This window comes from Chionomys nivalis, chromosome 1, assembly GCF_950005125.1.
Source record: "Chionomys nivalis chromosome 1, mChiNiv1.1, whole genome shotgun sequence".
In the NCBI taxonomy this organism is placed as follows: domain Eukaryota; kingdom Metazoa; phylum Chordata; class Mammalia; order Rodentia; family Cricetidae; genus Chionomys; species Chionomys nivalis.
This window is the reverse complement of record NC_080086.1, coordinates 25,291,242-25,318,228: the sequence shown is the minus strand read 5'-3', so window position 1 is coordinate 25,318,228 and position 26,987 is coordinate 25,291,242. Positions and strand designations below refer to the sequence as shown.

General features: G+C 46.3%; 1 protein-coding gene across 2 annotated transcripts in view; it reads left to right on the top strand.

The window, feature by feature from the left end:
• Ano2 (anoctamin 2) overlaps positions 1-26,987 on the top strand; it is a 354,947-nt gene that overhangs the window by 298,104 nt on the left and 29,856 nt on the right. For both annotated transcript variants that reach the window (XM_057773268.1, XM_057773275.1), the window contains 4 exons: positions 7,478-7,589; positions 11,577-11,634; positions 11,783-11,883; positions 19,411-19,556. In XM_057773268.1, coding sequence (XP_057629251.1) covers positions 7,478-7,589; positions 11,577-11,634; positions 11,783-11,883; positions 19,411-19,556 — 417 coding nt within the window. The remainder of the gene's footprint in view (positions 1-7,477; positions 7,590-11,576; positions 11,635-11,782; positions 11,884-19,410; positions 19,557-26,987) is intronic.

The window sequence follows — 26,987 nt, the reverse complement described above, 5'->3', positions numbered from 1 at the left end:
TGTGCACTGAGATGATTGAGGCTACTGGAGCGAGCTCTCTGCAGCTTCATTGTCTTGGTGCACACAGCCTCGCTGACATTTGCAGGAGGAAGTGTGAGAGCTCTAGGGTCACAGCTCCTTGCTGGGGTGTCCCCACCCAGATGGCACTTAGGATGCCGTCACCCCTGGGTTCTTTTGAAATGTCTTTCTGTTCTGTGATTCACCTTCTTGGTGTGACCAGCTCCTGCTCAAGAAGGCACTTGACACGCAGTCTGGGGAGCCTTTCTGGGCTCCTGTCATTGCCTTTGTCTTGTGAGAGCAGAAGCTGGGCCACGTACTTTGGGGGTCTTGGCTTGATTAGGTGTGCGTGCAGAGACACAAATGGCAGCCAGAATGACAGACTCATTTGTGCCTTTGTTCTTTTTTGAATAATTATTAATTAAATTTGTTATTTGCTGATTTCATACATGTGTGTATATGTATGAAACACTCTCTGATTTTTTCACCCCCTTCCCCCTATCAATCCTAACCCTACAAATCTCTTCCCTATATTCATTTTTTTCTTCTGTGACCCCCCTGATGTATAACTCTGCAGCTTACTTTTTGTAAGTGGAAGGCCTTCCCAACCTGAGCTAGTTGATCAACACAGCCTTTTTCATTTTCCTACTCAACCACTGAAGCCCAAGTCTCCCCCATTAGCCAGTAATGCCCCACCCCCACCCTCGGGCCAGGCAGCACAAGCCAGTAATCCTAGCTACTTGGGAGGCTCAGAGGGAAAGATCATGAGTTCAAGGGCAAGTTGGGCAGATTAATGACACCGTATCTCAAAATGAAAAGTAAAAGGAAGCAGTGTAGCAGTGGTGGCACACACTTTAATCGGAGCCCTCGGGAGGCAGAGTGACACCGTGTTCCCTCCACACCTCTTCATTGCCAGAAGCATCTTCCTTAGAATCATGCCCTTCGTCCTGATTCTGGCTGAGGAGGAGAGAGTGTCAACACAGCATCTATGAGCCCTTGCTCCGAGACTCACTGCTCTATCACACAGTGTGGTTTGACAGTGGCCTTTCCTCTCCAAGATGCATGTTAGGAACATAACAGAAAAGCCCCGCCATGCTGTGGGACTGGTGAGGAGCTACGCTCTTGGAAGGAGCCCTTCCTTCTCCTCCACTGAACCTCAGGAGAGAGGTTGTCAGGGTTCCCTGAACCCTGTGTAGCTGGGAACACCAGTTGAGGCATTCTCAGCTTGCTTAGACAGTCTGCTGGTTGCCTAATTACCCAGATGGTGACTCCCCTGGAGGTGACTCTCTTCCCATGGCAAGGCAACACTGTTGGGCACGGAAATTCAGCCAGTCCCTCCACCTGCCCACTACCTACACATACTGAGGGCAGACAGACTAGTTAGACTATCAGGAAAGCTCAGCCACACTGGGGGAGAGGCAGAGAGCAGCTTCTAGGTCCAGCCACACAGGCTTAGAAGACCTTCCGTGCTTCTGAACCCACAGTGCCAGGGCTGGCCCAGTGAAAACATACAGGGGCATCTTTCTGGTTTTGTTTTATTGCCATCTTAATGTCTCTGTGGGCTGGGCTGCTGGGGAGATCCGCTACAAGGAGTAGCTTTCCCAAGATTGTGCGCCAGGCCTCTTCTTGCTGACTGTGATGTTTCCATATGATTAGGAGGGAGCTCTGGGGACTCTGGAGTCCTAAGTTGGCCCCTTGGGACTAACTTGGGCTTTCTCACTAATTATCTTCCAAGGCAGTTTACAGCTGGGTCAGAAGCACTCAAGTGTTTTAGTGACACAAGGCAGCAGAGGTTGACACTTACATAAGGGGGGAGGGGTTAGTTAAGGACGTTGTGTTTGAATGCTGTCAGAATGTCCCCTTCCGGTTCTAGGTGAAGTCCTGTAGGGATTCTGCTCCCATGGATCGAGAACAGATGGCCCCCTCAGATGGCTTCTAATCCACCTTCAGTGGCCCTCTCAAGGAGGTGGGATGATGGCTAGCCTTCCTCCTGGCCCTGTCAACACTGGATGCTCCTTTAAATCCCCATAGCTGTGGACTGTTTCCATTTGGACTGTTTTCTCATAAGGTCCAGACGCAGCCCACACCAGAGTCTGTTGAGTGGATTCTGCCCAGTGGCCTGACACAGAGATAGCTGTGGTTGACCCTTACACAGTTCCTACCTGTGTGAACTCTGAGAATCCACGTTTCATATTTTCTGGCACACAGTCATCTCTGTGACAGGCAGGTGAAGCTCCCGATGCTGGCTCCTGAAAGATTCAAACGCCCAACCACAGTGCCTGTCATTGTCCCCTAGCTCTTCCCAGGCCCCATTGTGTCCCTTAGATGAAGCTTCCCTGAGGCCCTCCCTCGCTAGAAGGCTCACTCAAATGCTCGCTGTGGCCACAGGGCTTCCCAAGGTGGGGAACCCAAGTGATTTAGTGGCCTATCAAATAGATTTGAACTGTTTATTGAAAATGCCTGTTATTTATGATGGTGCACAGCCCTAAAAGCCTAGTGCAGGATGCTTTAAAGAAACCAAACTAATAAATAATCGCCAAGCCCTGATTTGCCAGTGGAGAGAAAGAGGGCTGCTAATTCCTAGCTGGAGTGAAGAGCTCTGAGAACACCAGATTCCTTTTTTATTTTTTTTTCCCAGAGAACATAGAGGAAATTCCTGTAGGGACCAAGAGATCTGAGCATAGTCAGTTCAAAGGGGATTATAAAAGGAAATTAAAGACACGTGTCCCTCCTTACCTCATCCTAATCCTCCTCCACACACAGTCGCGAGATAAGCATTCCAAAATTTTAGACCCTCGGGTCTCATTTATTACTTATTTTTAGGTGACATTTGTTTTAATTTTCTCCCCAAAACTATTTGAAAGAGAGGGATTGAGGGTTAGTTACCTTTGAATTGAATGCTGCAGGCACGCTGGCCAGGGGCTCAAGTTCCTTCCTTTTTTTTTTTTTTTTTAAGAGAAAAATCTGTTGTGTGAAGGAGGTTTTTCTTCCTTTTCTCCACCCCCTTGTCTTTTCCCTCCCTTCTGTCCCCCTTTCTTTCCGCTTCCCCCCTCTCTTTCCTTCTCCTTCCTTTTTCTCCTCCCCTCTCCTCTCCAATATCTGTGCCTCGCCTTAGTCTCTTTTTATTTGAACACTGGCCATAAACAGACACTACAGACACTATGCACAGCTTCTATATATGCCACTGTGTGTAGTAGGGGGCCACTTGTTTGTTCCTGGCTGCTCAGCCCCAAATAATCACACAGAAGCTACATTATTTAAACCACCGCTTGGCCAATGACTCTAGCAAATTCCTAGCAAGCTTATACATATTAAATTAACCCATTTCTATTGTTTTATATTTTACCACGAGGTTTGTGGCCTACCGGCAAGGTTCCATCCAGCATCTGTCTCTGGCGGGGCTACATGGCTTCTCACTGACTCTGCCTCCTTTCTCCCAGCATTCAGTTTAGTTTTCTCCACCCAGCTCTACTATCAGGCCAAGCCAGTTTCTGTATTAACCAATGGTATTGACAGCACACAGAGGGGAATCCCACATCAACTATGCCTGGATTCTGTTATTTAGCACACCAGCTCTGAAGGCAGATCCATGGTTTTCCCCTCCTCCCAGTCTGTGCGTGTGCTTGTGAAAGTAGGTATAGGGACAGCATGGAGGGGGAGTGTCGTATACTTCCCAATTATTCTTATATTTGGAGATAATAAAATTAAACCTTACATTTTGAGATAAGGTTTCTTACTAATCCTGGAGCTCACTGATTTGCTAGACTGGTTGGCCAATGAATACCTAGGATTCACCTCTCTGTACTAGGGTTCTTGAATCACAGCACCAAACTCAGCTTTTTGACATGGGTACTGAGGTTCCAAACTTAGTAATGACAGAAACAGACAAGAAAGGGCCTAGTGGGATGCATCCCTCCAGTGACCACCTACAACTAGGCCCACCCCATAATAGCCCATCCAGTATGAACTGGTCCAAGTATTGCTGCCACAATATTTGAAAGAGAAGGAAAGAGATGGGCATGGTGGGTGGTACAGACCTGAAAGTTCAGTATGTAGGTGGCTGAAGTGGGGGATCATGAGTTTGAAGCCATTCTAGACTATATCTTGAGTTCCAGGCCATCCTGAGCTAAAAGAGTGAGATCCTGTCCCAAAAAGCAAACAATAAAATACCAAATGCAGTTATGTCTTAAACAAAGCCTTAAGCAACAAAAGGTGTATAAAGGCAAACAAAACAACAACAACAAAAGACCAATACTATTCTCTATCCCACTGAGTTTTCCTAGCAGCCCAATCCCCCCGACAGAGACCTTGGTAAAATGGAAGAGACATTCTTGTGAGTCATGTATATCTATTCGAGCCACCTTCCAGTTAACCTTCATGTAGTTCTTATTCATACCAATGGCTTGCGATAGCTCTGTCCCTAGATATCCTCTGCTTGTGTACCGTTCTACAGACGGTATCAGGGTCTGCATGGCCTATATATTGTCTTCGTTGCTATCCTATTGCTGGAGGAGACGCCATGGCCAAAGCAATTTATAAAGCAAAGCATTAGTTGGAAACTTGCTTACAGTTTTAGAGTGTTATTCCATGATCAATCATGGCAGGAAGCAGACAGGCATGGCACTGGAGCAGTAGCTGGAAGTTGGTTTGTTTTATTTTTTGTTTCTTTTTCCAAGACAGGGTTTCTCTGTTTAGCCTTGGCTGTCCTGGAACTCACTCGTAGACCAGGCTGGCTCCAAACTCACAGAGACCCACCTGCCTCTGCCTCCTGAGGGCTGGGACTAAAGGCGTGCGCCACCACCACCTGGTGATAACTGGATGTTTTACAACCTGATCCACAGCTAGCAGTCAGGAGAAAGAGAGACTGGGCCTAATGTGGGCCTTTGAGACCTCAAAGCTCCCTCCCAGGGATGTATCACCTCCAACTAGGTCACATCTCCTAATCCGTTCACAGTTTCACTGACTGGGGGGCCACACATTCCAACTGGAGCCTATAGGGGCTATTCTCATTCAAACCACAGACATCAACCTGGTAGGGACAAATTATTCATATATTTTCCCTCTTTTTCTTTCCCACCACCCCATCTTACCATGTGTCCTTACCAACTACCTGCTCCCATCTTTTCACATTTGGAGATCATGGACAATTAGTGACAGGCATATTATTGCTAAATTTTAAAGGGCAAAGATATAGATAATTAGTAAGGGAAGGTTTCAAGTCCATATAAGAAAACATGGGGAGAAGTGGCACCAACTCAAGACATCTGGAAAAACTTCTGGGAGGAGATTTAGCCTGAGTGTTGAAGAATGCAAGGGCTTGTGCTTGAGGAGAAGGTCAGAGAAGGGCACACCAGAGGAGAGAGCAGGGTCTCAGTTCAACTCTTCCAATGCAGCCTGCATACATACTCAGATTGTATGCATCCTGTGTGTGGTCCTGGCACTGTGCTTTAAGCTCAGAATACTTTTATACTTACAATTCTACATGATGCAAGGCTAGTCTTGACCCTGAAGAGTATGGCCATGTGTTATGATTCTAATATTTGGGCCAATCCACACACACTCCAACTTCATCTACTGAAATTCTGTCTTGATTAGGGTTTCTGTTGCATCAATGAAACAACCATGACCAAAAAGCAAGTTGGGGAGGAAAGGGTTTATTAGACTTCCACAACACAGATTATCACCAAAGGAAGTCAGAACAGGAACTCAAGGAGTACAGGAAGCTGGAGGCGGGAGCTGATGCAGAGGCCATAGGGAGGTGCTGCTTACTGGGCTTGCTTATCATGGCCTTTTCAGCCTGCTTTCTTGTAGATTCCTGGATTACCATCCCAGGGATGGCACCACACACAATGTGCTGGGCCCTCCACATCAATCACTAATTAAGAAAATCCTGCCTTCTTCCTGATCTTATGGAGAAATTTTCCTGATTGAAGTTCCTTCCTCTCAGATGACTTTAACTTGTGTCAAGTTGACAAAAGACCATCCAGTACAAATTATAATCACCAAGGTGACAGTTTTAGGATATGGGACATTTGAGAAGAGATGATTTAGGTCATAAAGCAATGCCTTTATAAATGAACTTATTAAAAGAGGCCCCAGGAAATGACTAACTCTCCCAGCAGTGAGGTGCACTCTGTGGAGGAGATTAAGATGGAGAACTGAAGCATGCAAGGACTTGTAGATGAGTAGGAGGTCGGGAAAAGGAACCAAGCCTAGCTTGATTTTGCCTTTCAAGCCTCCAGAATGGTAAGAAATAGTTTCTGGCCAGGTGGTGGTGGCACACGCCTTTAATCCCAGCACTCGGGAGGCAGAGGCAGGCGGATCTCTGTGAGTTCGAGACCAGCCTTGTCTACAGAGCTAGTTCCAGGACAGGAACCAAAAGCTACAGAGAAACTCTGTCTCTGAAAAAAAGAAAGAAAAAAGAAAAAAAAGAAATAGTTTCTGGTTGTTCTGTACTCTAACTAGTTCATGATATTTTATTCAACAACACACATGGATTACCAACTTCATGCCCTCTTTCGCAAGTTACCCATTTGTCAGTCTGTGGAGTCGCCACCAAAACTTGCCACATGCTTCTCAAAAGAGTCTGCCAGCGTCTTCAGTCTCTGAAGGCACCAGAGGAGTTTTTGCTGAATCTCCTCAGGGCTCTACTAAAGATGTTGACCAACTTCTTTGCTGAGACATGACAGGATACATGTCCTGGGGCTGTGACATATGGGTTTGAGACATAAACTCAGCCATGTTTTTCTCCTTGCCCTCTTCAGTGACCTTTCTTGAGTAGACAATGAGGAGGTGTCCTAGATCTAACAGATAAATGCCTTTCTGGCAAAAATTAAGGAGGAGATAAAGAAACCAATTCAGAATCCAAATTAACTCTAAGCCCTTTTTGGCCCAAAGCTTTTCTTTGAGTAAAATTTTATGGAGATTATATACATAAAGGCTGGCTGATTTCCACTGGACCAACTTAGGGTGGGGACCTCAACTTCTTTCTGCTCAAATTCTTCTTTGTGGGGTTCAGAATGACTTCACTGCTTAGAAAGTCAGGAGGAGGACAGCAGAAATTGTGAGACAAAGGTCTTATGCACCTTTTACCCCATGTAACCTCAGGCTATCCAGCAGATGTCCCCCAGATGATTGTCCAGCTCTCATGTGCCAGAGAGGCGGATCACCTGCATTGTGCTCCAAAGTTGTGACTTGGGAGACAGTGACTCCTCTCAAGGTCAAAACTCTCACCTTTGGGCTTCAGAAATGGCTCCTCAGTTAAGAGCCCATATTGCTCTTGCAAAGAACTGCACCCATAGCATGTGGTTTACAACCTCCTGTTACTCCAAGGGATACGGTGTCCTCTTCTGCCCTCTGAGGGTACCTGTACTACACACACACACACACACACACACACACACACACACACACACACACGATTAAAGAACAAGAAAAGCCCTCTCATCTCAGTCTCATCCCCTTTCTCCTTCCCTTGCAGAGGTTCCGAAAACTGAGCAGACTTTTGAAGAGCGCTTGATCCTCAAAGCCTTCTTGCTGAAGTTTGTCAATGCTTATTCCCCCATCTTCTATGTGGCCTTTTTCAAGGGGAGGTGAGTATCACAGGAGCACCAAAAGCAATTTGCCCAATTTACTACTGACTGGGTCCTCCATGATCAGGACAGGTAGAGTCGATCTGTCCCCTGTTGTCAGCTTCCATCTTCACCTTGCTTCCCTCTTCGCTGGGATGAACTATTGCCCAACTGTCTGTTGACGAAGAAGTGAATTAGCATCCTCAGACTCAAATATCTATGGCAGCTTCACAAGAATTTGAGCCAAGACCCTGAAGGGAGACTCCTAGGAGACATTGCCTTGGAGACCAAGACAGAGAGGACTGCATGTTTAGCCAGAGGCTTCACGGCTGCACAGTGAAGCTTGGTGCTGCCTGGCTGGAATGGATACAGGCATCACAGGTGAAGGGCACTCTCCTTTACTGACTGCCTCACTGCATATGCCAGCCACAAGCTCTGGGCACTCAGGACATTTGCAGTTCTGACCCTCTGGTGAAGAATTCCAGGGTTCCCACCGCCTCCTTGAATTCTATAATTCACTAGAATAATTCACAAAATCCAAGAATGTGCAGTCTTATTATAGCAAAACAGGAGTAACCCAAAACAGCTAACAGTAACAACTCACAGGCTGATGTCGCAGAGGGTCCTAATCCTGGAGCAGTCATGTCCTGGGGACACACTACCCTCCTGCACCATCCATGTGCTGCCACCAAGCTCACTCAAGATCTCTTGATTTAGGCATACTTTATTCAGTCATGGGATTATGCCATTTGATTGAACTCAGACTCTTGTCTTCTTCCCACACCAAGGGCAGATTGCTGTCCAATGGCTCAAAGTCCCAGATATATGGTTGGTCCCTGAAATCACCTCATCCTGAATAATCCCACTAACACACACACACACACACACACATGCACACACACACACACACACGTATATATTAATGTTTTTAAAGACAGGGTTTCTCTGTGTAACAGCAGCTCTGGCTGTCCTGTCCTGGAACTTGCTTTGTAGACCAAGATAGCCTCAAACTCAGTGATTCACCTGCCTCTGCCTCTGACTGTTGAGATTAAAGGCGTGAGTCACACACCCCTCCACACTCCCCTCCACACTAGCTTAAATTTAGACAATAGTCTCAAGAGACCATAATGAATAATAAATATGTCCCATGACCATGGAAATTCCAAGAATTTAGGGGCTTTTCCCCAAGAACTAAGGACAAGGGGCAAGGCTTCTTTCTGTTTGATGTTGATTTCTTTTTCGGAGACAGACTCTTACTGTGAAGCCTAGGCTAACCTCAAACTCATTACGTAGCTCAGGCTTGACTTCACTGGGTGGTCTGCTGGCCTCAGACTCCCTAGAGCTAGGGTCACAAGTGCGCCTATTACACCACCAGTTTGAACTCTTTATTATGCAATAGATTTGTAAATTTGCTTCTAATAAACACTTATGTGTATGTGTGTGTGTGGCAGGTCAGGCTTGGTTACTTGCAAGGAAATTTCCTATCAGACTTGCAGCAACTACGTCAGGTTGGTTTCCTTGGAGCCCACAGCTTATACAGTACCACAAAGAATGTTCATTATCCATGTGTAAATGCTCTTTTGTAGACATCAAAGACATTTAGCTTGAAAGAAATTATAGTAGCAAAGATACTACCCAAATTGATAAATATATACTTTTTAAAGAAAATTCACACTTTTATTATTTTTATTGAGCTATATAGTTTTCCCCACTCCCCTCCTTCCCTCCCCCCCCTTCAACCCTCTCTCATGATCCCTACTCTCTCAATTTACTAAGGAGATCTTGTCTTTTTCTACTTCCCATGTAGATTAGATTCACGTATGTGTCTCTTAGGGTCTTCTTTGTTGTTTAGGTTCTTTGGGATTGTGAATTGTAGGTTGTTTTTTCTTTGTTTTATGTCTAAAAGCCACTGGGATGAGATTTCTGGGCCTACGTTACCCTCACTCAATGTGATGTTTTCTAGATCCACTCATTTGCCCACAAATTTCAAGATGTCATTATTTTTTCTGCTGTGTAGTACTCCATTGTGTAACTGTACCACATCTCCTTTACCCATTCTTTGGTCAAGGGGCATTTAGGTTCTTTCCAGGTTCTGGCTATAACAAACAATGTTGCTATGAACATAGTTGAGCACATTTCCTAGTGGTACAATTGAGCATCCTTTGGATATATACCCAAAAGTGGTATTACTGGGTCTTGAGGAAGGTTGTTTCCTAATTTTCTAAGAAATTACCATACTGACATCCAAAGGAGCTATACCAGCTTGCACTCCCACCAGCAATGGAGGAGCGTTCCCTGTACCCCACATCTTCTCCAGTATAAGCTGTCATCAGTGTTTTTGATCTTGGTCATTCTTATAGGTGTAAGATGAAATCTCAGAGTTGTTTTGATTTGCATTTCTCTGATGACCAAGGATGTTGAGCATCTTCTTTATTGTCTTTTGGCTATTTTAGATTCATCTGTTGAGAGTTTTCTGTTTAGATCTGTGCCCTTTTTTTACTGGATTATTCGTTCTTTTGATGACCAATTTCTTGAGCTCTTTGTATATTTTGGAGATCTGTCCAATGTGGGGTTAGTGAAGATCTTTATCCTCTCTGTTTTGTCTGTTGACTCTGTCCTTTGCTTTACAGAAACTTTTCAGTTTCAGGTGGTCCCACTTATTAATTGTTGCTCAGTGTCTGTGTTATTAGGGTTATATTTAGAAAGTGGTCTCCTGTGCCAATGCATTCAAGTGTACTTCCCACTTCTACGAGGTTCAGTGTGTCTGGTTTTATGTTGAGGTCTTTGATCCATTTGGACTTGAGTTTTGTGCATGGTGATAGATATGGATCTATTTTCATTCTTCTACATGTTGGATAACTCTATAAGACTTTACTGATATTTCTATCTAGATTTCATTGCCAAGGCAAATTGCATACTCATGGTATTGCAGACAGAATGGTCCCAACTCTTAGATTTGTGGTACACTGGAAGAATTAGTTTTGGCAACAGTACTACTGTAGTCTGTGATAAATGACACAATAAGAGATATAGGGAAAATATTAGGGGGCTGGGCATGAAGTCCAACTGTACAGTACCTGCCTAGCACATGCTAATCTTAGGTTCAGTCTCCAGCATGGAAAAGAAAGAAGGGAGTGAAGGAAAGGGAAGGGAAGGGGAAAAAAGGGCTAAGTTAGCAGAAACAGCAAGAAGACTTCACAAAAAACAATCTCAGCTGTATTGAATGGGTGAGTAGAATTCCAAGCGGCTCACATTTGAAGGAAGCAGACTCCTGATTGCCTGCCTGGCTCTGTGGTTGGCTTCTGCCTCACTACTTCCATCACCTTCCCAGACTCCTCCTCCCTCAATAAAATACATTCTCTTCAGAAGAGGAATGAGGCAGGCTGCTTCCCTTCCTTTGAAAATTTTCAGTAAAAAGGCAAGATGCCTTCTTTTCTGAAGGAAAACTACCTACACCTTTGGTCAGGGGCACCCCCAGTTTCCTGACAGATCATAAGCCCTTACCCAAGAACTGCAATCCAAATTCAGTCTTTGACTTGACACCAGCAGAGCGGAAAAGGCATAAAGAACTCTCTCTCCTCTCTCTCTCTCTCTCTCTCTCTCTCTCTCTCTCTCTCTCTCCTCTCTCTCTTTCTCTCTTTCTCTCTCTCCTCTCTCTCTCTGTCTCTCTCTCTCTGTCTCTCTGTCTCTCTGTCTCTCTCTCTCTCTCTCTCTCTCTCTCTCACACACACACACACACACACTATCCCACCCCCTCACCGCATTCAGCCTCATCCCTTGCCCTGCTCTCCTGCTATGCCCAGAAACCTGGCTGCACTGAGAACAGGACCATGTCTTACAGATATTTGATAACAGACAGTGGTGTAAACTCCTGACCTTGTGTGATTTGGGACACACCCCCAAGCCAGTTCATTCAAAGAGGACATTAAGAAACAGCTATTTTCTGCAGAGGGCAAATGTTCCAGTGGCCTTGCTTCCTCTGATGTTACTTACACATTTTTCTTTCAGGTTTGTGGGCAGACCTGGAAGCTACGTCTATGTGTTCGACGGCTATCGCATGGAAGAGGCAAGTACAGTCGCTGCCATTCATGCCTGGCCAGCAGTTTGCGGGTTGCCCCATGCTTAGCCCCGTTCTTATCCCATCACGGTGTCACTCATTGCTCTAGCGCCCGTGTGGTCTGACGGCTCCTGTCTCTCTGCTCTCCCTCCTGCAGTGTGCTCCGGGAGGCTGTCTCATGGAGCTGTGCATCCAGCTCAGCATCATCATGCTGGGGAAGCAGCTGATCCAGAACAATATCTTTGAGATTGGCGTCCCGTACGTAATGACCATTCCGCTGTCCCTTCTGGAGAAGCGCCAGGCTTTCAGCACAGTTCGCACAGCCTTTCCCCTTTGCATACAGCTTGGTCATTCACTCCCCTTCCTGTGAGCCAGTAGCTGTCTTCTAACGCACTTTGTTTCCCAGTCCAAGTTCAGATGTCTGAGCTCAGAGTGAGTGGCCACTTACTCAAATATACATAGAAGTGAAGGGCAGAGCTGAGATAATCCAGGCCCCAGAGTGTATAAAGTTTTTGATGTATTTGTCCTCCCGTTGAGTAAGTAGGGCAGTTCTCGGGGGAGGATGAATAGGAAAGTCTGACGAAGTCATTTAAGAAACTCTGACAACAAAAGATGGGATTCAAGACCTTAAGAGGGGAGGCATGAATACCCCTGAGGTTTTACGTATATTTTAAAGATTTAAATGGGCATGAAACCTTACAGACAGCTACTAAAATGGGAACCAAACAAAACAAGTAAACAAGCAAAAATCCTTGTCCAAAAATGTATATTCTCTGTCTTTCCCTTCTAGACCCTTGGATTTTCCTTTCCTTGTTTTGTGTGTATATATGTGTGTGTGTGTGTATGTATGTATGTATGTATATGTTGTGTGTGTGTTTGTATGTGCAAGTGTACGTGTGTATGAGTGTATATGGAGGTCAGGGGAAACCTGTTTCTCAGAGGTTCTCCACCTTGTTTTTTGAGACAGGGTCTCTAACTGGCCCAGACTTCCCTGATAGGAGGGGGTGACTTGCTGGCAGGTGGTAGGAATCTGCCTATCTCTTCTTTCCCAGTGCTGTTGGTAGAAGCTACCACACTTGCCTTTTCATGCCAAATCTGGGGATTGAACTCTGGTCCTCACATTTTAGCAGATGAGCCCAACCCTCCTTTCTCGTCCTCTGTGATTTTAAAGAGGAATCAGTTTCAGGGCTATTTTTAGCGAGCCCAGCGTCACATTGCTGGGGAGTGCCAGAGGTAAGCAGGGCTAACTCTAATGGGCTGGGCTAGGTGTCTTGAACACTTACAAGACAGACCATTCTCTTGCACGATACCGTGTTCCTGCAGTGGTCAGACAGTCCTCACAGGGTAATCGAAGATCCTATGAGTCTGTCTCCCTGCTGGATTTTTATCATGTACTTTCTGCTTCCAAGGAAACTTCCAAGAAAGAAGGGCTGCTTCATCTTTCTATGCAACTGAATTTGTATATTTACCGCCCAAGATGATGTTATGATGTTGATTCTTCTTCCTTTTTCCTCCTCCTCCTCCTCCTCCTCCTCCTCCTCCTCCTCCTCCTCCTCCTCCTCCTCCTCCTCTTCTTCTTCTTCTTCTTTCTTCTTGAGACAGGGTTTCTTTGTGTAGACCTGTGTAGGTCTGGAACTGGCTCTGTAGACCAGGCTGACCTTGAACTCACAGAGATCCGCCTGCCTCTGCCTCCCAGGTGCTGGGATTAAAGGCGTGCACCACCACCGCCTTCACTCTGCTCTTACCCCAAGCACCTCATGACCCAGAGGTGCTAGTGATGGTGGAGCTAAGTCTCCAAGATGACATCTCCCCAGTCAAGGCCTTTGAGACTTGAAGGTAGATGCCAATTGCACAAACTATAGTCATCTGAGAAGAGGAAACCTCAATTGAGAAAATGCCTCCATAAGGTCGGGCTGTGTGCCACCCTGTAGGGCATATTCTTAATTAGTGATTGATGGGAAAGAGTCCAGTTCCTTGTACGTGATGGCATCACTGGCATGGTGGTCCTGGTTTCTATAAGAAAGCAGGCTGCACAAGCCATGATGAGCAAGTCAGTAAGTAGCACCCCTCCATGGTCTCTATATCAGCTCCTGTGTCAAGGTTCCTGTGAAATTTGAGTTCCTGTCCTGACTTCCTTTGATGATGAACAGTGCTATGGAAGTGTGACTCAAATAAACCCTTTCCTCTCTGACTTGCTTTTTGGTCATGATGTTTTATTGTAAACCACCTTGATGGGTTACTCTGTCTAGGGTCTGTAACCCGCCTGGCTGGTCAGTTATTCCAGGGTCATGGAGAGGTACCACCTGAAAGACATGGGCTGATGAGAGGAATGAGGCTAAGCATATTTGTCGAAGCCTCCGTTTATTAGAGTCATGGTTACAGCTTATATAGCCCCTGGATGAGGAGCTTGGGGGGCTGGGGCATGGGATCTTGCCACGTGGTCCATGACCGTCACGTAGGCCAAGAGGTTACAATCGGTCAGGTCACGATTCCTTGGTCAGGAAGTCACAAGTTGACACACCTAGTTCTCTAGATAGTTTGGAATGTGAGGCCGGTTCCGCTAACAGATAGCTCTCTATTAACAGTTAATTTGGGTGTGGGATAGGCTTTGTCAATAAGACTATTCTCAATACAATTGAGAAGTAGAGCTCTCTGCAAAACTCCCCACGGTGGCGCTTCCTGTAAATTTTGGGGGGACATGGCTCCTGACATTTTATCACAGTGATAGAGGCCCTAACTAAGACAACCATTATACTTCATCAGGTACACTCAAGCATTTTACTGCTGACATGCTGGGACAACCTTGTGTGGCACTTTTAAGTTCTTTTCCTAGAGGAGAAAGTGGGGGAAACACCAATGTCTGAGTGTTGCACTCCACCTCTCTTAAGCAAGCTTCCAGTTATCAGTAAGACTAGCAAGCTTGATACATTTGGGTCTTGAAGCTGTATTCTCTATTTTCTAACAGTTATTCAGTGATAGTCTATTAAAGCTAATGAACCAGATGTATTTTGTTCTGTAGGCACACAGTGTTTTAGAGACAGCGTTTGTTGTGGACCAACATCCAGAGTACATACAGATGATGCTAAAGGCACATCTGGTCCCTTTGAAGCTATGCAACCAAGTTCTCCAGCACAGCTGCCAAGCAAAGTCTTCATGTCAATCAAACATCTGGAGAAGACACCTGTCTTTCAAGGGCCTTACTTTTCTCTTGTGGATAGAACTATAGACAGCTTATAGGCAGGAGATGCCTTTCTTTCCATCCCTGGACATCTTATCTACCACTTAGCGCATTATTTCTGGATTCAGAAGCCTTCAATAATTTAAGAGCGACAACAGACCAGGCATATGTGTGACAGTGTGCTGGCATGTTCTCTGTCCATCAGCTTCCTGACAGATGAAAAAAACACATTCTGGCTTGTGCTGAAATTTTAGCTTTCTTGTTTATGCTTTTTGCATATGTGTTTAAAAGTATGCCACAGTTTAATCAATCGCAACTGCATACTAAGTCACAAAGCTCCATGCCAGTCCCTTCCCTCAGCCTTGCTGTCTATGTCTCTTGATGGATGTAGTGTCACTATAGTCATCTGTGAGGTAGGTGCCTCGCAAGCCTGGGGCCGCACGAACCTCTCTCCTGCCGAGTGAAGCTGGTCTCTGCATATTCCACATGTAAGCCACACGTATTCAAAGCATGCTTCATCGTTTCAGCTAGAGGTACTGAGGACTGAACTCAGGGTTCCATGTATGTCAGGCCAACACCTCGCTGTTGACTGGGTTTCTGTCCCACCTAGTCCTGCAGCCATTAAGTCTCAAAGAAGCACACAGAGGCCTACATTAATCATAAACTAATTGGCCCAGTAGCTCAGGCTTCTTATTAACTAATTCTTATAACTTATATCAGCCCAAAATTCTTGTCTGTGTTAGCCACATGGCTCAGTACCTTATTTGGTGAGGCAGTCACATCTTGCTTCCTCTGCATCTGGGTCACAACTGGAGTCTGTGCTTCCCTCTTCCCAGCATTCTTGTTGCCCTGCCTATACTTCCTGCCTGGCTACTGGCCAATCAGCATTTTATTAAAAATAATACAAGTGAAAAAAAAAATAATACAAGTGACAGGATAAATTGTCCCACAGCACCCTGCTGAGCTACATTGCAGCCCTCTCATTTTAGTTCCCGGTCTGCTAAAAGATACACATGGTCATCTGTCATGATTACATGGGCAACTTCAAGAATGTGGGTCAGAGATTCTGCCACCATGCCCAGCGTTCTTGATCATCTTACAGGCCACGTTTTGAACTTGGTCAGATGAAATCTCTATGTTGATGATCAATACATCTTTGACTTACCACTCAAGATCATACTTGGTAAGATCCAAATCAGAATCCAAACTCCTGGCAGTGTCCTTATATAGGGTGTAGGTGGGGGACATGAGGTAAGCAGGTGTTAAGAGGAATCTTTGCTAGTCAAAAGAAGAATATAGTGGAGTCTGACAGTGAGGGAGGAATCATGTGAGCTAAACATTATGCCCAGTGGTGTTCAGTTCCTTTCGTGGAGCAGAAATATAACGGCTGACAAATCTGGGTTTGTATCAGGACTGTGTCTCATGCTCAGTGCGTGACCTTCAGAAAGATATTGTACAAAGATTTGCCTTCAATATGCTGTGTAATAAAAATAGCATGGATTAAATGCTTGGGTGTCTAGAAAATGTGGACACCGGAAGAAGGAAGAACCATTTTAGGGGGTTCTGGATAGCTGAATTATCACTGTGTGTCAAGGACTTCCGTGTCTTTTGAGAAAGTTCACAAATGTAACTGGCAGGTCCCAGCTCAGAAATGCTACCTTTCTCCTCTGTCCTCAGCCTGAGGGCTTTTGGGTCAGAACTTACCAGTTCTCACCTCCACAGTCTATGCCCAGCTTTCCCCATATGAGTTAAATAAGAATTTGGCAGGCAAGATGTATCTTAGAAAAACCGAAAAATGTGATTGGGACAGACACTTGTGAGGGAGAAGCCAGGTGGTTTCGTACATTGCTACCTAGAGTGATGCTCACAGACAGATCTTTCCCAGAAAGCTGCATGCTTGGTGAGTGTCATGACAGGACATGGCATGACATAGCTGTTCATTTGCGGTGTCCAATAGTTGGGTTTCCCTCACCTGAGATTGTTTCTCCTTTCCAATAGGTGCCTATGCAAAACAGATTTTGGATCTTACTGGGCTGTGCCCCTGAAATAGCATGCCCCTCACAACCCTGGCACAATTTCATTTTGAATGTAGTGTTGTGTTAGCTGCGGTGAGCTACGTTCCTGGCACCCGGCCGCCCACACGGCTAACTTTATACCTGAAATAATTACACGGAAACTGTATTCTTTTGAACACTGCCTGGCCCATTAGTTCCAGCCTCTTATTAGCTAGCTCTTACATATTGATCTAACCCATTTCTAATATTCTGTGTTGCACCACGAGCTGGCTTACCAGGAAAGATCTTAACCTGCGTCTGTCTGGAGTGGGAGAATCATGGCCACTGCCCGGCTCGGCTTCTTTCTCCCAGAATTCTGTTCTGTCTACTCCGCCTACCTAATTTTCTGTCCTATCAGAGGCCAAGCAGTTTCTTTATTACTTAACCAATGAAACAACAGAAAGATGACCCACCTCCATCAATTTAGCTTCAGTGTACACTAAAGCAAAACTACAAATGGGCCTTTAACCAGCCAAGTAGATGGAATGTGTGTGTGTGTGTGTTTTCTTTCCTTTTTGTGTGGAAAGAGAAATTCCAGTTTCTCTGCTGTTTTGGAATTGAACCCCAGGCCCTGCATGTGTCACATAGGTTCTCTACCCCTCTTTCTTTTTTTTTCTTGTTCTTTTACCTTTCTTTCCCTTTCTTCACCTTTATCTCTGTCCCCTCTCTTTCTCTCTCCCTCCCTTCTTTTCTTGGAGACAGAGTTTCATTGGAACATCCTAGGCTGACCTGGAACTTATAATACTCTTGTCTTGGTCTCTAGGTGTTGGGGTCACAGGTATGTCGCTAGAAAGCGCCAAATCTCTCACACATTGGAGCCTTTCCTGGACATACTTTGAGATGGAAAGGAAAGACAGATAGATAGATGATAGATAGATAGATAGATAGATAGATAGATAGATAGATAGATAGATGAACCCCTCCACAGCAGCATTATCTCCATTGTAATTCTGACTAATGTGCCAGATCCTGTCCCCAAGGAACTGTCATATACTCTTGGGCATAGCTTATAAGAACCTATAAGCTCTCCTTTTCTGTACAGACTGATAAACATAACACAACACTAGTTCTCTTCAGAGATATCCCAGGAGGGCTACTTCCTCAAACACAGTGAAGTCTTACTAGGAATCTAAGTCTGAGGAACAAACTTGAACTTAGTCAGGAGTCAGAAAAGAAATAGCCACACCGTGGTGGTGTCATCATCACCTTTGACCCATGTAGAGCTAGGTTCTGACTTTTTCCTCAGTGAGGCCAACACCCGAGTCATCCATGGAACTGCCTGCAGCCCAGGTCCCTGAAGCAGAAGGCTCCACAGATCACATGGTTTAGGTGCAAGTCCATGCTGTGGAAAAACTCAGAGGCTTCCAGAAGCTTCCAGAGCCTTCCTGAGACTTGTCATTAAAAGAAGACATGAAAAAAAAATTAACGAAACGACCCAGCAGATGATCAGATGCAAAGGATAGTGTGGGGGTAACATCAAAGGAATTATTTTAGCAAGAGAATGAATTGTAGGATCAGAATCACAGTTCGATGGTTCCCAAAGCCCCATCTGTTTGCTATACAACTTGCAGGATTCCTTCTAAATCCGGGTCTGGAGACCCTTTCTTTATACATTTTGTTACTGGTCACTGATATCCAGAGGAACCTTATGGGAATGACCTGCCCTTGGGAGCTATGTGTAGGTTTACCAAACACTCCACCCCCTTTCCTGAACCAATCCACATTTATAAGACTTTGGAGCCCCTCCCTGTCCTTGCCTTGCCCCCTGCACTACAGTCTTATGATCGGTCTTTGCCTTCTGCTCTTTCCTTGTGCTTTTAGGGTCTTTGTCCCCCACCCCAACCCCAGACCTTAAGTTCTGAAGCTCCTGGGCCTTTCTGCTGACCCTGTGCCTGCTCACAGTCATGGCCACCACCAGGCCATCTCTTACTCTTTCCATGATAGTCTCGGGCCTCACTCTGCCTAGAGCACAGAGAAGCTTTGGACTCCAGGCACAATACAGCTGTCTACACAACGGTCTCACAGGGCCCTCACCACACCCAGCCGCACTGGAGTTCTTTTAGATATGGCGTCTCTCCAGCTTATCCTCTTGTGCTGGTATTAGAAGGCGGTCAGTGGGCTCCCCGGGCCCCTCCTGGGTGCAGTCTTTAGCAGTCGCTGTTCCTTTAGCTGTGACCATCACTGCCCCCAGCCTGTGGAACTCCTGTTCCCACTAACACCCAGGATTCTGACTTCTGTGACATGGCACCGCACTCCTGACCTCAGAGCAGCGTGGGTTACCTGCACGAAATCTTTACTGCAGACACCCACTGTCACGGCAGTATGTCTTGCAGGCAGGGAGCTCTTGTCAGCTGCAGCCTTCGTAGCTGGGTGACGTCCATGATAACCTTCTCTGGCAGCGTGCTGAGGGTGGTTTCTTTATTATCTTAATACAAGACCTCGGTGCTTGGTTCAGGGATGCCTTTAGCGCCCCTGCTTCATCTCTTCCTCCTTTTCTCCAGCTGAAATAATTCTGGCTTCTAGGATTTCGTGACAACTGCGTTTGTTTTGTAGGAAGCTAAAGAAGCTCTTTCGGAAGCTGAAGGATGAGAATGAACCCGGAGAAAGTGGACTCGACCACTCAAAACGTCCAGAGCAGTGGGACCTGGACTACAGCCTGGAGCCATACACTGGGCTGACCCCTGAGTACATGGAAATGAGTAAGAGCCCCCCCCCTTCCTTCTCTGGGTGACAGGTTCAGAGGAGGGACTGTGGGGCGGAGTTAGGGAATGATAGGACGGCCTCACGTACTCACTGCCCCTTCAGGGTTTCAGGGTCCTGTGTTGGTGACCTTTTCTCTTGGTGCTCCTATGCTCTTCTGTAAGTAAAATGCTTGTCCTTCCAAGCTAAAAGGGAAAGAGGGACATCTTCACTTTAAGAACAGTTTCCATACATGTAGGCTGGGAATCTACAAGCTTCTTTAAAGAGAAGAACACAGGGAAAGCCCCACACTGACGGGGAAGGGGGGGGTAGTGCTAGCTTTCCTGCAAAGGTTAAGGGGTGAGAGGAAGAGCCTAACAGCGAAGCATCTGGTTGCTTTCCTTAATTAAGGGGGCAGAAGCATGGGTCAGTGCAGGCAGATTAAAGCTAATCACGGCACGTATGGCTTAGAAGGCAGGAGTTTCCCGTTAAGTGTTTTCTAACTCACATCAGCTGCCCTCAACTCACCTTGCCGGAGTAACTCTGATTTTCTACTGGCATGGATATTTGGTAGCCTCTTTCTATCACTTGGAAGTAACAAATTAATAGTGTCGGGTACCACAGACCGTGAGCCAAGAGAAGAAGGTCATAGAATCTCGTCTTCCAGTGCGGCCCCTATCCTAAAGCCACACTGTACACTACATTAACACAGTGTACAGTTGTCTGTGCCCTCATGAAGTCTTGCTTCATCAAGATACATTTGCTCAAGGATGATAGTTGGTCAAAAATAGTTCATTATCGGATCATTGGTTCATTTTAACACAGCTACCAAGCTACAGGAGGTATGTACAAACTCCTGAAGTACCCTGAAGTCATGTGATATAGAATTATCAAAGCACTGTAAGCTTGAGATTCCCAGTCCTCTTGTGCACTTTCCTTTTCAACCTCTGGAGCCCCATGTTCCAGGTTGAGTCCTAGCTTTGCTTTAGACAATGCTTCCTCAGCAATGCCATCCAGGACAGTTCCCCATCCTCGTGGGTCGCATGGTTGCCTACGTGCTTCTCTCCCTTAGCATTATGTTTGGTACCCACACTAATGGGATCTTACTGAGTCATTATTCACAGATCTGCTTCAGCAGACCTAGCCTATTGGGTTCCAAAGATCAGTGAGGAGGGGCGGGCCACGGCTCATTCATCTCTACATCCCCCAGAGACCAGCCGTATTTCCTGGCTTAGCAGGCACTCAGTGTATATCATAAACAGATGAGTGCATGGATGAATGACCAAATGAGCGTATTTGCTAATTATCGAGGAATTTTTGTTAACATAGTTAAGTTCATTGTAATAACTGTAAGGGGCAAGGGGAAGTTCACTTTTAAAGGTGGACTTGGTGGAAGCTGCATGAGGGGTCTCCGCTACAGTTTCCATTCTTAGATATGGTTGACTGATAGACCGGTAAGTTCTCCTCTGGTTTTATCGGCAATAACAGCGAAGAACGCACTCCAGGAAGAGGGTTGGCAGATGCAAACATCCTCACAGTCACAAGCATCTGTTGTTGACAACGGGAAGCAAATGGTGTTAGTAGTTTGGGGATGGGGTGATTTCTGTGACAGACCTGGGGTTAGTGGAGAATCCTGAAGACAGGCATGTTCCCACCTCACATAAGGATGGAGAAGAAGGATTGTAAAAGCTTGGTCATTAAAGTGACTGAACTCTTCTCTTGAAGAAATGGACCACAAGGGTCATGAGGCTAGAGAAGGGGTGGGAAAATGCAAGTGAACACATTTAATTATTTTGTGGAGCACTCAACTTTTATTGAACACCTAGCAGGAGGAATCAGGCCAGAAACCAGGACAGCTTCTTCGTCTTTTCAGATTGGCGTTGATATTGATTGTATCAACAACTTAATGATACTAAAATGTCTTGCTTGGGAAGTATGCCAAGCCTCTGTCTTCCACTTTGCTGAGAAGGTTGTCAGAGGCATTATAATGTGTAATTACAGGAGCAATGGTGTCTGGGTTGTGTCCTTTTTTATTACCGTTTATCCTCTTCACTCTTAAAGGAGGTTTATTCTATACACAGTCAAGAACGGGGCTGCAGAATGAACTCCACCAAACCTTAGCCTGCAACATAGGGAATGACCTGGAGTCAAGCTGTGGGGCTTCTAATCTTAACTGAGCAGCATGCTAGCTCTATATGTGGCTCTGGGCTTAATGCTTAACACCAGCCAGGCCTAACTTTCCCATCCAAAAGGTGGGTTTGGTGATATCTTCTGCTTCCTGGTGATTTAGGTGTCAGAGTTCTTATGTCTTGGAACAAAGAGGTGAGCACAGATTGAGCAGAAATAGAGATTTTTATTTTTTTATTTTTATTATTTTTTTAATACTTAGTGTGTATACAGTGTTGTGCCTGCATGTTCTGGCCTGCAGGCAAGAAGAGGGCACCAGATCTCATTATAGATGGTTAGGAACCACCTTGTGGTTGCTGGGAACTGAATGAACTCAGGAGAGCAGCCAGTGCTCTCAATCTCTGAGCTATCTCTCCAGCCCAGGTAATTTATTTTTAAAATGATAAGCTCCCAAGGGGGGGGGGGGGGCAGCAGGCCAGAGCAGAGAAAGGTGAGTCACTGGATTGGTAGCAGCAGCATGGAAGATGAGGCGGGGTCATTTGCATGGTAAAAGCTTTGGCGCTCATTTGCATAGTGGGTGCTTTTCTTTTGGTGTGATGTTCTGCGACGTGACAAATGCTTCTCTACATGTCGCAATTTCATGCATTACATGTCTCATTAGCATCTTAAATCTTCACCAGGCTGAATTTACTCTAGAGTTAAAATGATCACAGGTCACTTTCAGGTACTCTAAAGTGCCTTTGCCTCTTAGCCAGTGGCTGATAGTTCCAGCGGGTCTCAGCTGAGGGAGTTTTCCAGCTCTCCTCTTTGCCTGCAAGTTTTCCTTGAGTGTTAATTTTGCAGCCTCGTATTTTCCGCCCCCCCCCCCCCCCCCCCCCCCGTTCTCTGCCTCACTGGGATTGTGCTAGGAACTAGGTGAGGAGAAATACAGAGTAGTTAGACTGCGGTGCTTACTGACGTAGGCCCTCAACATTCGCCATGGTTGTTAATGTCAAGAGTCCAATTTCTCTCTAGTGGAGGTTTCCTACCAAAAGCTATAGGGAGCCGTGAATTAGGCAGGAAAGGCATAAAGGCAGATCTGAGAGTTTCACTCGGAGGTCTGACTAAACACTGTAGGTGCTGCCTCCTGGCCAGGCTTCTGCTTGCTAAGCCTGGACTCTCCCATGGCTCTTCTTGTTGTGTTTCAACAACCTACAGTTCCTGTTCCTCTAGTCACGTGACAACCGTTCTCTTCTAACCAGGGGTACAATGACCTGTCCCCCGACATCGCCCCATCTTCTCCAACTACAGCTCAAATGTTGAAGTCCTGAGACCATCGCTGCTCACAAGGCTAAAGAAATCTCACTTTTCTCAGTCCCAAGTTTAAAGCCTGTTAAGCCCTAAAAAAGGAGAGAGGCCTTAGGAGTTGTAAGGTTACTTTTATTGTTTGTTTCAAGACACGGTTTCTCTGTGTAATATCCCTAGCTATCCTAGAACTAGCTCTTGTAGAACGGGCTGGCCTCCAACTCACAGAGATCCACCTGCCTCTGCCCTTCGAGTGCTGGGATTAAAGGCGTGCGCCACCACCACCAGGCTCTTTTTTTTTTTTTTTTTTTTTTTTTTTTCTTGGAGTGAAATTCAGAAGATATTTTGAAGGGTCACCAGCAACCAGTTTTTCTTGCTTTCTGGAAATGCCCACCAGAGCCTGCAGGAGTCACCCAGCTTAGGGGAATACAGGGTTCTCTGATCTCACACACCAGGGCTTCCGAGCCTATAGCTGCATCTGAGTAGGATAGTTGACAGAAATATGTCGAGTCTATTTACTAGATAGTAAACCAACCCCAGCTTCAGGGAAGAAGCCGGAGAAGTTGGAGAAGTCTCGGTGGCTATGAGTCAGGCAACTAAGAGTCTATGGAGTAGAATCCAGCTGCAGAGGCAGGACCAGGTTCAGATGGAAGAATGGGATAATGGGTAGGTGGCAGTTGAGTGGACCACATCACTATCAGGGACCTAACCCAGCTAAGGCTCGTGGGAGAGGTAGTTCTCGAAGGTGATAGATCAGTGGGGCTGCTGACATCACAATGCTAGGCGTGTGCTTTTCTCTGGGGTCCAGGTGAGAAAATTATAGACCTTTCTTGGGTCTGTGTATCCCATAGGTTTTCTCAGATAGGACTTAAAATACCCATGTTCTCTTATGGTCTTACCACACACCAATACATGTGTAATGTGGTCCTGGTTCTACTCCCGGTAGTATGTCTTCATTAGTCTGTGCTTCATGTATGGTGCTGCCCAGATGGGGCCATCCATGTGTCCACTGGAGTGCTCAGATTGGATCAAAAGTTGTTTGTAAAAACGTAGTCTCTGCAGGGTACCGCTTGGAAAACCCTTTGCCAGGTGATTGTCCTCTCTCCTCTTGCCTTTCTCTCAATCCATTCATCAAGCATCCTCCTCATATAGGAACCACCTGCTTGACCCATCTCAGGTGGCTTGTCTCCCATTACCACCCCACCCATGTTTGGGGATTTCCTGTGAGGCAGGGCAGAGTCGCAAGGGAATGCCAGAAGAAGCGTTTCTAAGCTAGTTCCCTGGGGACTTCAGTTCTCTACCTCACCCTTCTTTAGTGTCTGTGGCCTCTGGGCCTCCAGCTGAGAAAGCTCACTTTTGTGCATGCTTGCCATCTCTGACCTGCTGTATTTATGGTGTCTGTGTTGCCTTTCCCCCTGCAGTATCTTTGGAGGCCACCACTACTGTGCATCGCCTTGGCCTCCTATGGTTGGGGCATTTTATCCTACAGCCTCCACGCTCTTGGCTTGCCATTGCCAGTTGTTTTTGTTCTTTGATCCTGTTACTCTGTTGTTCAAGAGTCCATCTGGCCTCTTATTCCTTTCCCTGGCCAACTTTGCATGTTTCTTTTGCTCTGGATTTCTCCAAGTCTTTTCACTCATACATGCATAGCCAGTTTTATGTTTCTGGCTCCATGAAGGGTCCGCTCCCTTCATAGTTTAAATTCTTACCCTGCCGGATTTCAGAGACATTGCTTCCTAAACTAGAGGATCCCGATAGTAAGACATTCACAAACCTTCATAAGAACAAGCCTTCCCTGTTTAACAGAGCATTGCCCAGTGCCTCTCACAGCCTGAGTACTGATAATTTCTAGACAACCCCATAAAGGAATCTCTGCGTAAATGAGGGTATTTGTTTGTGTCTCCTCCTCTAGGCTGCAGGCACCTCTCTGCAGGTCAGTCCTCAAGCATTTATGAGCTGATAATCCAGTGAGTGGATTATCAAGAATGTATCATCCTTGTTTCTCCTTTTCTGCTCCTTCTCTTTCTCCTTTCATGCCCCCCTCTGCCCTTCACTTCTGCCTGCTCCCCTCCCCCACTCCAGGCTATTATTCCCTCCTTCCCCGAGTAAGGCAGGGAAACAAGAGAAGGTGTAACATGAGCCCATGCATGCACTCCTACATGGCAGCTCTGGGAAACAACTAGAAGGTCAAAGTGAGCAGACAACTCAACTTCCTAGGGAGTAATCAGTCCTGCCATTCCTCCGGATGGCTCACTTACCTGGTGACAGAGTTGCCGCCATTCTTTTCCCTCTAGTTTCTCCTCACCCTTATCCCTGAAGCAAAGACTCGCCGCTTGCATCTTTCCCTGATCAATGTAAGGTCCAGCGAGCCACCTCCTTCCTTCGTGCATTCCTGAAGTGTTATGTGTCTGGGGTGAGGATCTTGCTCTGCCTTGAGCCTGGGGCCTGCCATCTCTCTGGGCCTTTCTTCCTTCACAATAAGAGGAGTTAAACCAGAGGATGCATGTCCCCAGATGCAACACAACCCACCTGTCATCTCTGGTCAAAGCTGGTGGTGCCATGTGTCAGAAGAGACTGGCGCATAACTAACATTTTGGGAAGAAGATAAAACCAAGTCAGTGTGCTCTTGCTTTCTAAGATCTTCATGTGTGGCAGAGAGACAGTAAAAGAAGTTTCTGGATTCACCAGCGGAAACCAGTGCTGCTTCTCGTTCTTATGTGAGGGAGTGTCTGAAGTCCTATAAAGAGTTTCAAACTGAAACAAGGTTCCTTTCTGCTGCTGGTATCTTCCTTCATGTATAACTGCTAAATGGTGCACCTCAAACCCAAGAAACTGAAGGTCGCCCCAACGATTCACTGGTGGAACCGAGCCTAGAGTCCTCTCTCCTACCACTCTACAAGAGGTTTTGATGAGGCCTGGAGGAGAAGCAGAAGGACAGAGGGGAGTGAGCTTTCTTCCTTCCTTCTCCACTGGCTAGACCTCCCCAATTCCAGAAGGCCACTTGTCTTGGACTTTGAACAAAAGTGAGAGCCCTGAAGCCAAAGCTGCCCGCTCCCACTGGTGTGCCTGACACGGTGATCCTGGGCCTTGCTCTCAGCTGTCAGCTTCCTTCCCGAGCTCCCCAGGACCACCCATGCAGACAGGAAGTGTGCTGAGCCCACCGCAGCCTGTCTGTTGTAATGGCAGGGCAGGTCATCAGTGGGGGGCGGCAGCAGGGAGAGATGTATTATATTTACATTTTTCTAAATTGAGCTGGAAGCCTTGGGGGGGGGGGTGGCAGACACAGATCTGGGGGAGGGGCCTGAGGTGAAGGGGAAGCTGGAGTGGGAAGGCTGGACGTTCTTCTGAGGAGGAGGGAGTTTCCTGGGGGCAGCGGTGGATGTGGGGATGGGCTGGTTCCAGACAAAGGGAAATCTGAGAGTTGAGGGATTACTGGAAAAACCTGTGAGGGAGGGGAGCAGCACGCTTTCAAGGGAATCTCCAATATCAAACCCTCTTCCTGAAGAGCTTACTAAGAAAGACTTCAAGGGTAACTCCCCCTCCCCAACGCTGGGTGGGAAGTGGAGGGGGAGAAAGCTGACCCAGGAGCAGGCCACAGTGTTAATCATCAAGGTCCCCAACCCCAGAAGGAGGCTTCAAAGCTCTTTTGCCACAGGCCTCTCACAGCCCAACTATGGACTTTCCCTAAGGACCCAAGGAGGAGAAATTCCTCTGCTGTTATAAGAGCTACAGGCCAAGTTCTCCGAACACTTGTCGCTGTTAGACTTAACCTATAGAGCAGAAGGTGGCAGCGCGGGGGGGGGGGGGGGGGGGGGGGCTGTAGCCCCAAATTTAATCCTGTAATGATACTTAGTGACAAGGTCCAGATGAAATTCTTGATAAAATTTCATTGTTATTTTATCTTGATAAATCAGTGATAGCACTGTGAGCCTTTCTCACCCGAAGACAAGGCCAAAATATCCTCTCATGGGTGGGAGACGCTTCTTGGGGATAGAATAGGCATGGTAGACACTCCATGAATGTTTGCTGCTGAAGGAAAA